The sequence below is a fragment of the Diadema antillarum genome, unplaced genomic scaffold (assembly GCF_040938485.1).
Source record: "Diadema antillarum isolate AM-2024a unplaced genomic scaffold, OU_Dant_1.0 seq00000782_RagTag, whole genome shotgun sequence".
Lineage (NCBI taxonomy): Eukaryota > Metazoa > Echinodermata > Echinoidea > Diadematoida > Diadematidae > Diadema > Diadema antillarum.
The window spans coordinates 830,199-843,155 of record NW_027271670.1 but is presented as its reverse complement, the minus strand read 5'-3'; the positions used below and the strand labels follow the sequence as shown (position 1 = coordinate 843,155).

The window sequence follows — 12,957 nt, the reverse complement described above, 5'->3', positions numbered from 1 at the left end:
AAATACATGGCAGAATTTTTGTAGGAAGACTGCAACCTTTAGATGTCATTTTATTTTGATAATTAGGGAGCAGTAACGTGGTGAAACTGTGCCTACACGACCTTAAACAGAGCCACCCCATGCTAACCGACAGGAAATTCCCAAAGTGAACAATTACCTGTTGCAACCAAAGTACTTCCTAGGGACTTAGATCATCTGATAACGGGGAGTTAAGGAGAGGAAAAAAAGTGAAAGTGCAAACTTAGTTACTCTGATGTTTACTGAAAGGCTGTTCATCAATATTTAGAAAAAATGTGCCTTTTGTGTTTCTGTTTCCATGCATTTTTTTTTCAAAATCTGTAGCAGCAGTATACATGTATCTAATTAGAAAATGAAGGAAAAAAATCATTAGTAGTGGTAATGGCACACCTACAGTATCTTTTATTGCAAGCAGGAACATTAAAGAGGAAAGCATTTCTTCACTATAACTGCATTACCTCATAGCATTTTTCTTCTTAAACAGTATCACTGATTCATTTTTACTGATTCAGCATAATTCTTCTTCCTTTCAGAAGAAGATATTTCTGACATATCTCTGTAATGTATAATGTGAACTACCAATGAGCATTTTGAGAAATTATACAAATATAGGTACTGTTTTATAAATTAGTAGCTGTCCACATTTATTCTCGTAGGATCACCGCTTCAAATTTCCCTTGACGCTCTGTACAGAGAGGTTGTCAATTTTGTCAGTGGCAAAACGACAAGGTCAAGCCAGCTTCCTGCGACATCTGCTGTTACAGTTGGGTTGCCTTTAGATTATCAAGAATCATACCAGAACAATATGAGTTTGAACTTTCAAAAAATTCTCCCCCATGCAAGTTAGGCTCTGTGCATGCATTGAGCACAGCCACCACTTTTGCAGCAGGCAAAACTTTGGAAGTTACACGGATCATGTCACCTTCCACCTGTGCTAATGATACAATATGAAGCCTCATTTTCCACTCCATGCACCAGTTCCCTTGTGTGAAAAACTTATTTTACTACTTTACTTCATGTTGTTCACATACTTATGATTGTCTCCACCGCCTCCATTTTTCCTTCTTTTTTGTTGTTGTTGTTGTTGTTGTGTTGTGAAAATTTATTCTCATTTTGCTTTGTGTAATGATTCTTAAGGATAAGTTGTTTTAGTGCCTGGTTGTAGTAATGGCATCCAGTAGTCATGAGAGTGTTGATTTGATGTCATCTGCCATCTGTAGGATATGATATCTCTGTAAGATATGAAGGTCCATTTCTCATTCCAGCTGAAAACACAAATAGAATTTACGTGATGTGTAGAATTCGAACCAGCATGTGGGATTAGAAAGATTTTTCTGTCTAAGAACAGGGCATTTTGGGTCATTGATGTGGATTCAGGCTTTGGATTTGTTATACCCCCGCCAAACGAAGTTTGAAGGGGGGGTATATAGGAATCAGCGGACTGTCGGGCGGTCGGGCGGTCGGGCGGTCGGACGGTCGGGCGGTCGGTCCGTTGCAAATCTTGCGTCGCGAAGTACTTCCTCAGTTTTCAACCGATTCCCATAAAACTTGGCACAGATGTGTGCCTTGGGTTGTAGATGTGCAAGACATATTTTTTGACAGTACCCAAAAGTACGTTGCCATGGTAACGGCATATTATGGGCAAAAATGGGTACAAATCTTGCGTCGCAAACTCCTCCCACAGTTTTTGATCAATTTTTATGAAATTAGGTACAGATGTTCATCTGAATATGTTAATGTGCAAGACACATATTTCCGCAGTGGCAAAAAGTGCGTTGCCATGGTAACGGCATGTTATTGGTAAAATATAGGGCAAAATGCTTCATGGCAAAACTGCTTCATCAGTGTTCTTCCAATTCTCATGGAATTCATATTGAATGTTTGTCTTAGGATATAGGTCAGCATGACACATTTCTTGACAGTGACAAAAAGTATGTTGCCATGGTAACAGCTCACATATTATGAGCCAAAATGATGGAAAATTTTGTGTTGCAAACTACTTCCTCAGTTTTTGCCCAATTTCCATGAAACTTGGTACAGATGTGTGCCTTTGGTTGTAGATGTGCAAGACGCATTTTTCGACAGTACCCGAAAGTACGTTGCCATGGTAACAGCATATTAATGGCAGAAGATCAAGGAAAGATCTTGCGGATTTAACTACTTCCTCAGTTTTTTGACCAAAGCTTATGAAATGTTGTGTGGTGGGGGTATAACCAGTCGCTGTAGCGACATTTCTAGTTTCATTTGTTTTGCTTTGTTTTGTTTTGTTTTGTTTTGTTTTGGTCTTTTTGCCATGGTAAGATATTCCCAGATTCAGGCGATGATTGCAGTCAGGAAAGAGTGGAGTAGGCTTCTTCACTGGATTTAGTAAGCTTTAAGTTTCACACCAGTCCAGTTTCTGTGAAATTTCACGGACAAAAGATATTTGATACTGATATTTAAAGCATTTTTCCGACCGGGGGAACCCTTCTGTACGTGAGACATCGCAAGTGTGGTAGCTTCTTCATGCAATATTTTATACCCATTTTTACTCCAGTAGGAAGATTCATGTATTGTGTAATGCACTTTTCAGTAGATAAGGGCGGTTTGTTTGGTGTGTTTGACTCATTTTCTGTGCGAGTTGGATGCCAGATTTTGAACTCACAGTTGAAAATTGGCACAGTTATGAAACTGGCATTCACCACTCACTGTTCCAGTCACTATACACCTGTATCTGTACAGTTACTGTGAATTACAGCAACACTCCAACCATAGATTCATTGAAAAAAAAAAATCTGTTCATTTTCATATATATTCTTTGGTGCTATCGAAGCAGATACCATGAAGGTTAGGCGTTACACTGCTTGGTCACAGTAAGCAGGGCTATTCAGCATTTAGAAGAGCAATTGCGTAGCATTTCCAACCTCTTTTCATGTGCTTTGGATAGTGGTTAAAGCATTGCTGCACTGTCTGGTGTACATAGCCTTGTACTGTTCTGTAGTACTGCATATTAGTTACAACAAGTCTGCTTTGTATGAACAATGATCTAATAATAACTTCTAATCTACCACCATATGAATGATGATTAGCTGAATAAATAGCAGATGAAATGAATGAATGAATGAGTAAACGGAATGAATCAATTAAGACATGCTTTTGTGCATGAAACATTGACAAGAACTTAAGTGAAATAATATCAAAATTTATCATTTTAACAAAACAGGGGTATCAGTCCCAATTATATGCAAATTAGATGAAGTGATCATATCACTGCCTCATAACCTTTTTATTAGTTTGAAGAAGAATGTTATGAAGGTCTTTTCGTAACTTTTGAGCAAGTGTTTAAACCATTCTCCAGCTATAAAAAGTCAGTGGTGCAAACTTGAATTAACTTCAGAAAAAAAGTGTTAGGAATTGTATGATATTTTCTATTCAAGTTCATTTCATAAAGGATACAGCTGTATCTCATGAAGAGTTTAGTTTGAATGTCTTCATTGCATTTGTGATTGCATTTGGTGCTAGTGTTTCATAGAAATATAAAACTTCAAATTTCCATAACTTTTGTATACTGTATATTCTACCAATTTTATTCAAACCCTCACAATTTCATTTCTTTTTATATTATTCATTGGTGTCAATTTGAACATTATGTGGAGTTTCCTCTACAAGGATACACCATCTATACACATCTTCATAATGTCATATGTTGGTTTATTGCTAAATTTGTATTTTCCTTCTTTGTTTGATGAATTCATCAATAAATAGAGATTTTACAGATGAGAAATTGAACAAACTATGACCTACACTTTAAAGTAGTTCACCTGTTCATATAAAAATGTAAAAGATTCAATCAGGACCAACAGTGCAGACAGGATCTCTTCTTTATTAATTTTATTCTTGATTCTGTGTAACAATATCTTAACCCGTTGAGGACAAGTCCCGAGTATATTCGGGCAGGTGTGTAGGGGAAATGCGTGTTGTAGCCAAATCAGCCCGCCCTCAATGGGTTAAGATGTCACATATGAATCAATTAGTTGAAAAGCTGGATGATGTTATTAATCAAATGTTTTGGAGGTACCCGGTACTCAGAAATAGGATAGGATTTTGTACAGTGGTGGGAGACTGTAGTATCATAAAACCAATTTTTATTTGATGGTCTTTAAAGTACTTCTGAAATATGTGGTCTCATGATTTTTCCCCCTTGGAAATAATCTGATGAACGAGTGATAAGGTATACATTGTGAATGAATTCACAACAGTTGATCAAAATCGTGTGAAATAGGTCCTAAGTCATGTTTGTCTTTCCAGCTTTCCAAAGACAATCTCCCCCAGGGCAGGGCTAAAAATGTTTCATGTAAACATACTGTATATGTCCGCACTAGAAATAGTATGTTTCAGAACTGTTATCCTGCTACAACTAGATTTTTCTTTTGATGGGACTGAAATGTTTCACTTCCCAGATCCCCTGGGTCTGTAAATGTCAGTGTGCAAGTCATGATGTATGATAAACTCTGCTGGTACACAATCCATCTTCAGGAAGGAGTTCTAGTTGATACATGTGTACAATCTAGGATTTTTTTTTAAATTTTTTGTACAGACCTTTCGGGATTTGATTCCACAAAAGTCAAAAATTGATTTAACAGTGATATTTGTAATGTATTTATCACTTTCAGATGTGTTATAGACTGTATGTTTATGGCATATGATTATGTCTTGTCATGTGATGATCGAAGTTATAAATTTGAAATACTGTTATGCTATCAACAGATTTAAACATGTCGTTCAGTATATGACTATTTTTTTTCTTCATATTTATATCTTTCTTCTTCTTTTTTTAGGGGGAATGTTTATGATGATGATGCAGCCATGAAAAGGACAGATTAATGATTAGATTAGCACTAGCTTGTTTCAATGTCACAATCATCACAATATATGAAAACAAGTTTGGACTGCTGAATTCAGGAAGTCACTCACCTGTACAGAGTACTTGACATTTGTATACATGTATACTATATTCTGATTCATCTCTTGCTTGTTCAAAAGCATTGTCCTGTTTATGCTTCCTGTTTTATCATACTCCAATCCCACCCACACATAGTGTGTATGTGGGTATATAGGAATCTGTCTGATTTCCTTTGTCTCAAAAGTTAAGCCATGTCTTTTCTCTCTAGTGTTAACTCATGAGGGCAAGTGAAATTCAGATTTAGTTTCCAGGAAGTGAAGTTTGCTTGCTCCTGGTAACTCAACTAGTTGCCTTTCTTACGCATCTGTCAAAAGATGACAATGCAGGCACAATCCAGAAGTCAGTTTCATCTAGATTGACCTTGCATTAGTAGGCCAAAATCTGGTAATTTCCAAGGATTACTACTAAGGAATACAGCTCACAAATTTATTTTCCCATATGACTGTGTAACATCTTATGTCATTTAGCTCCTACTGTGCCTTGTTTGCCAATTGGCATGCCACTAGAGGGCTCTCTCCGACAATTGGCATTGGTATCTGAAATATTATTGTCAATGACTGGAGATTATCTAATCCCTCTAATCCCTTTTGTATCACTGTGGCCTTCCTATTGGACTGAGGCACATTGATGCACCTACAGTGCATGGACTTGCTAACATTATTTACAACTAGGACAAAGTTTGCTTTGATTGCTGAGTGCTGATTTTTTGTTTATTTTTTTTAAGAATGGCAAGTTAAACTAGATCCCTACGCACATAAAGGGTTAAGGAAGCGACGTGATAGTATGTCTCACCTTACCAATATTTTGATGAAAAGTGTCAATCTGTCAACTGGAATTCATTCTTCAGAGCTACGTGTATCTCTCGGCAGCGATGACCAGCCTATTAAAGAGTTGTTGTTTCTGCAAGGAGTTGTTCCCATAGCGATCGGTCACTGTGTTATGGTTTCCACAAGGATCAGTTCCCATAGCAATTTGTCACTTCCTCACCACGTATCCCTCTGGAAAGAATCATTGCAGCATCTTTCATCCACTCCTGTTTGCAGAGATAATATCTAGCATGATTCAATTCAAACAATATATATTCTGCCATGATTACCCAAAGACTGGTTATAACAATGTTTGAAAGGTTGGGTGGGATAGTCTCTTATTCTCAGAAATTCTATTTGGGATGACTGTCTTACTCACCCAGGCATATTGAAGTACAAAGCAAATTTTCAAATTTTGAAGCAGGCTGTTTTGCTATTAATGTATATAAATCAAATCGATCATATTTATGCTTTTGAAGTTAGTCAATCAATACATGTTTACTCGTTAAGCCTGCATATATTTCTTTATAAATGATTTAACCTTTATTTGTGGGTGCCAGTTGAACCATGCATTGAAGGGACAGTACATTTTCTGTTGAGATGGGGCTTCAGGTTTCCAATGTGTTTTTATGTGATTTTTTTGAGATGATTAGAAACCTCCCATGAAATATGAAAGAGCATATAATTCTAAGTGATTCCTAAGTTTATATGATGAAAATTGGTTTTGAAATGGCTGAGATATTTAAAACAAAGTGATCCTAATAAAAGATGGGACCCACCTTTTATTAGGATTGCTTTATTTTATTTTGTTTTTGGATATCTCAGCCATTTCAAAACTGATTTTCATCAAATAAACTTTGAACTACCAGTACTCTTAGAATTCTATGCACTTTTGAATAAAATTCTATATATCAATGGGTTTTAATAATCTTGCAATAAGTTAAAACCTGAATCCCCACCTCAATCAAAACTATACCATCCCTATACCATCTATTGGAAACTATGATACTTCAATAGAAGCAACAGGTTAGTGAAAGTTTAATTTACCCCAAACATTCAGTAATGAAGAAGAATGACTACAACATTTCTGTGAGCTGAAGGATAATCACACAATAAATCCACTTAATAGTTATAAATGTTTAAAATTTAGGTTAAATCCATATGTAGTCTTTGCTGTATGAGAAAGCTACAACAATTTGTGATGTCACACTTGTGAAATGATATGAAGAATATATAAGGAGAATAGATAAAATAGCAAAATAACACATAATTTAACACGTGTATGAATGGATGAGTATGAGGCAAGTTTTATTCTTTCCACATGCTCATTCTGCTTATTTTTGTGGACATCTGTTGCTATGCCATTTTTTTCCCCCAAGCTCTCACAACCTCCGCCTTACTCACACAATTTCACCACTCTAACCACAATTCATATCTTTTTGCTCTGTTAGCTCTTGCAAACTCTACCTGAATTCCTGCCATGACACCACTCTCACCACAATCCATGTCTTTTACTCCTATCAGCTCTTAAAAACTCTACCTGAACTCACTCATGCGATGTCACCACCCTTACCACAATTCACGTTTTTCCCTCTATTAGCTCTTACAAATTCCATTTGAATTTATGCCGTGTCACCATTCTTACCACAATTCATGTCTTTTTCCTCTATCGGCTCTTACAAACGTCACCTGAATTCATGTCATGACACCACTCGAGTGGTCTTTTCCTCAATCATCTCTTTCAAACTCAACCTGAATTCGTGCCATGACACCACTCTCACCACAATCCATGTCTTTTACTCCTATCAGCTCTTAAAAACTCTACCTGAACTCACTCATGCGATGTCACCACTCTCACCACAATTCACGTTTTTCTTTCTATTAGCTCTTACAAATTCCATCTGAATTCATGCCGTGTCACCATTCTTACCACAATTCATGTCTTTTTCCTGTATCAGCTCTTACAAACTTCACCTGAATTCGTGCCATGACACCACTCTGATGACCATCCTCCTGGCCTTGGATGCCTACGATGATGTCTGGCCACCTTTGACCGCGGCAGTGATCTTTGAACTCTACCAGGACAAGAAGGGAAAGTCTTACGTCAGGGCAGTGTACCAGGGCAAGGTCAGTTTCTCTTTGTCAGTCCTTCGTCTTGAGACCTGGGGGGCATTTCATGAAGCATTTTTGTCAGATATTTCGTCTGACAAAATGTTAAAAGCTTCTGAAATCCTTGCATCTGATTGGCTGAGAGCAAATTTGTCCAACAAGTTGTCGGACAAAAATGCTTCATGAAATGCCCCCCAGGGGGGCGTTTCATGAAGGAACTTGTCGGATGAAATATCTGACAAGTCAATTATATCCGACAAGATTTGAGAAATTCTTTAGTCTGATTGGCTAATTTCTCTGAACTTGTCGGATATAATTGACTTGTCGGACATTTTATCCGACAAGTTCCTTCATGAAATGCCCCCCTGGGCCCGTTTTATCAAAAGATATAATCGATTATGAATTTCCTTACCACACAGGCTGCCATAGACTTACCATAGAAATCAACTATATAATCAACTATACATGTAACTCTTCATAAAACAGGGCCCAGATGCACTCTTTTCTTCTAAAGCTCTCTCTCTCTCTCTCTCCTTTTTTCAGCTCATACCTATTGCCATACTATAAAATCAGAAACATTTGCGTCATGAAACTTGCATGAATTGGAGGCGACGGCCAATTTCGCAACGATACTACTTTCAGGAATTGGCGACTGGCATTCAATGCATAGTGTAGATAAAAAATTTCATATATGCATTGTAGTCTCACGAATCTTGATTCTTGAAATTTGTGAAAGTTTCATGGGTGCGAAAATTCATGGTTTGATAATATATCGTCGCTGGGGTGACAAGACCTTGTATCAGCAATTTTAGTGAAAATGACTTTTTTTGATTAATAGTCAAATATTGGGTTAAATGATGTCCTGTCCAAATCCCAACTGTCTTACTCCAAAAATGAAACCACCACGGCATGTCAAAGGAAAGGCTATCCCATTCGCTATAGTGCTTTGGTCGCCATGTTTTTTTGCTCTCCTGAACAGTTGACATTTTGTAGATACGAGGTCTTGTTGCCCCAGCAACGATATGTCCCATCTGGCAATTCTTTGTTCTTTGTAGGGATCTGCCCGTCTTTTTAGCAATCTGTTTCCAGCTACCAGCTAGTCTGTCATCTGCACTAACCATCTGTCTATATTATACAAATGATGCACAGGATAGAGTGTGTTAGTGTAGGCGTGGTGCACTCGAGGGTATTTACAATTGTGAAACATGCACGAGGCGAAGCCGAGTGCATGTTGCACTACATTGTAAATACCCGAGAGTGAGCTACGCCTCCACTAACGCCACGAAATAATCCTGTGCATCATTTGTTTTATAAAATGGGTCGAAAATTCGAAAACTAACATCATTTTCAGCGTTTCTCACGTACCTTTGTGGGTCAAGACGTCCGAAGATGTTCGTCCCAAACATTTACGCACGTCGCACTCGCAGAAGTCCCGCACATACAGTATAAGTATAATGGGGGGTTGGGTTTCCGGACACTTAAGTTCCCGCATGAAAACTTACTTATTTTACATAGAATATGCACCCTTTACCTTAAAGACTTGATATAGACTCCTCATATAGGCCTACTAGACAACATACTCTGAAAACGGCGTGAGAATTAACCCGCTAAATCGTTGGATTTGCTCTTCAAAGTGACTCCATGTACGCGTCCGGTCCCATAACGCTTGGTCTACTGTACTGTACAAAGTGTATGTATAGTAGAGTATACGTACGTACGCAACACATGTTATGCACAAGGGAAGACAGGCTGGCTGGCCGGCCGGCCGGCCGGCAGCCCGAACTAGAAGTTGTTTACAGGATTGACAGCGCGTATGCATGCAATTCATCAAAGGAGCCGCCGCGCGCACAGACGATCGGCAATCTACCATAGGATTACAGGCAGTGCAATTGTACTGAAGTAAAGGAAGGAGGTGTGTCTCATTTCAGCGCTTCCTATTGGCTACATTCTTGAACCCATTTTATAAATACAAATGATGCACAGGACAGAGTGGATTGGTGAGAATTGGATGTTTAAACCCACTCGCTGCACTCATGGGTTTTAGACTGTTCCAAAGTTAAACAAGAGCATCCAATTCTCACTGATCCACGAAATAGGCCTGTGCATCATTCGTGGTATAAAATGGGCCCATAAATTCATGAAATACAACCTTTTTCTCCATCATGCCTCTGGTATACCTACAACCCTAGAATCTATAGTATACAAGACTTGAGCCATGCATTCAGATTTCACCGGACGCATGGTTAAGTGTGGATCAGTAAAAATCAATGCATGACTATTGACCAATCACATTGCAGAGATTCTAAGGCCCATTTTATATTCATTTCCTTATATCTTATGCATGTATGCTCTGTTATGTTGTATATACCTTTCCTTTACCTATTCTAATGTTGACACTGTAAGAATATAAATTTTTGCTGTGTGCAAATGCGACATGGAACTTCCACAAAAACTTCAGTGTGTGAATGTTTTGCTTATTGGTTTTGCATTTTTGTTATTTGTGGTTTTTCCATGTTAGCTAGTCCTGTAGCATGAGTGAATTTGCTGTGGTAATGTAGACCAGTTTCTGCTTACCTTAGTATGTGCTGCCATAACCCTTATCTGCTGTGACAGTGGTGAGCTGTTTGAAGCACTCATTCAATTGTTGTAACCATTTGCCAATTTAAAAACACATGAAATTCATCTGACCTGACCAAGCATGTAAAATTGATCACATTAAAATTTCCGATTGTACAAAATAAAAATGCTCTGATGCATTTCTTTATCTAACATCTAGTCTCCCTTGCCTGCCCAGCTTTTATCACACCATTGCCTTGTATGAACTAACTAGGAAAGTTTCACCAAATGTTGGCCTACATTGTGGATAAAGCCATTTTGTGAATGCAGGTCTCAATGGATGTCTGTGTAGATATGTGTAATAGCGCCCTCTTGTGGCATCCTTTCTTGATTCAAAGTCAAGATCTGTAAGAAGGACTTCTGTATAAAGGAATTCTTTACATTTATGTGTACATTTAATATGTTATTATTGTTTTCCATTGTATTCTCTCTCTCTCACTTTTCTATCATTCTCATTTTTTTCTTATTATATCAACCTATCTGTCTATCTTCTCAACACTTTGTTTATTATCAAACATGTTTGCAGTCAGCTAGTAAAGATAAAGATCAAAGTAACTATAGTAAACAGGTTGCCTGCAAACTATTCAAGACAGCTGCCTTCAGTAACTGTGATATGGTATTTAATCTGCAAAGGATGAATAATGATAACCAAGCTAAGCTTGATGTTATTGAAATAAAAGTTTACTGAATGTCTTTTTTTCATACCACTATAAAAGTTGTTATCTTAATTTGTACCATAGATCTGCCAATCTCTATATACATGGTTATACTGTATAACCTACTTGCTGATGCTGGCTGCATATATCTAAGCTCTGTTGAATACTATTGGCAGTTTTTCCGTGCCCCATAGGAGCTGAAGATGTTAAAATCTGGCAAGACGCTGTTGCCGTTGGAGAAGTTCAAAGAGCTGATAGCCCCCGTGTCGTACACAAATGAAGACTACGTCGATGCATGCAAACTGAGCCATTGACGACAGTGGAGAGCTGTGAGCAACCCAATGTAGCTAGGACTAGAGAGAGAGAAAAGGTAAGACAAAGTCTCTTTTCATTTTCAGCAGTATCATGCAATACCGAAAGACATGAATGGTACATGGAAATTATGATAGAGGGAGAGAGAGAAAGGATGAATGGAAGAAAAAGTATGTGATGGTAAAAATAGAGAGAGAAAAAAAAAAGACAGACAGACAGACAGACAGATGGACAGAAACAGAGAGACACACAGACAGCAAAAGAAAGAGAGAACCAGAGACAGACAGACAAATAAACAATCAGACAGGCAGACCGAGAGAGAAAGAGAAAAAGGGGGATAGGCTATCAAAATGAGATTACATCGTACAAATTTTGCAGCCACTTGCAAATATTATTTTCGCATCCACAGATTTCATAGTTCAGGAAACATGGTCTGCCGCACATAGAGATTATAGTCCATTCATTTATAGTCTTACAATGAAATACAGGCCCTGGTATAGTTTTTGTTTTAATATTGTCAGAAATAGATAACTTTGCTAACTCTTGTGTATGGATGCTTTCATTAAACAGCTTATAAGAATCTGAAGCAAAATAATGCAATTTAACATTGTATGGTAAATATTACCTACACAAACATGGGTATATGGGACTTGTGATTTATTTCTTTTTTTTTGGGGGGGGGGGTTGGAGAGTGGGAGGTAGTGTTATTCATACAAAGATAACGTGCAAGACATTCTTTTTGCAGAATGTAGACCTTCATGCATATTTCCAGTCTGCACTTTACTTGTAAACATATTCAGGCAATGTCTTCATTGTAGTGCCAAAGGGCACAAAATTACACTTTTTTCAGTTGTGGTCACAGAAAGAAAAAAGCCTACTTAGTCTTCGATATCACTCAAGGGTCACTTGCTGTGAGAAGAAATTTGCATTTAATACCTGGTAAGCGCCCTGATCTGCCTCTGAGATGACTTTGCTCTATGTGCCATCTGTAGAGAGCGCCATCTATAGTCATGTTTGAGAGTTTTGCAGCTATTCATTCATACTTGCATCAGCGCTGGACAAAAGAAAGGTTCGCAACCGTGTTAAAATTCATGGATTTTTATTCCTCGGAGGACATGGTAACAAGCTCCTTACTCACGTTTCAATACATGGAATCCACTTTGTGTGCATTAGTCTTGTTTTTTTCTTTGTAAGGTAAGGCTCTGGCAGACTTTCCTTGTTGCCAGGAACAACCTTTGCTATAAGGACATGCGTGAATTATGAATATGTTGGTCAATCGGTCATTCCGATTTTGTCAACGGCACACTAGTGGCACAAGTGAGGGGCTCCAAAGAGGGAAAACAAATCTCAGATTCAACAAGAACACACAAAATTCAATAGTTTGACAGAAGATCTGGATTACTCTGATGTATTATTTGATCTTAAATCATAAATCCAACCAAGGCATCCCCAGATGAGACCTTGGGGTTTGTAGAGTCATATTTGAAAGTGCGGGTTA

At 37.9% G+C, this 12,957-nt stretch overlaps 1 protein-coding gene across 1 annotated transcript in view; it reads left to right on the top strand.

The window, feature by feature from the left end:
- The window catches only part of LOC139739073 (lysophosphatidic acid phosphatase type 6-like), an 88,770-nt gene that overhangs the window by 20,740 nt on the left and 55,073 nt on the right, over nt 1-12,957 (top strand). Inside the window, exons 7-8 of the mRNA XM_071649685.1 lie at nt 7,725-7,893; nt 11,342-11,517. Coding sequence (XP_071505786.1) covers nt 7,725-7,893; nt 11,342-11,461 — 289 coding nt within the window. The 3' untranslated portion in view covers nt 11,462-11,517. The remainder of the gene's footprint in view (nt 1-7,724; nt 7,894-11,341; nt 11,518-12,957) is intronic.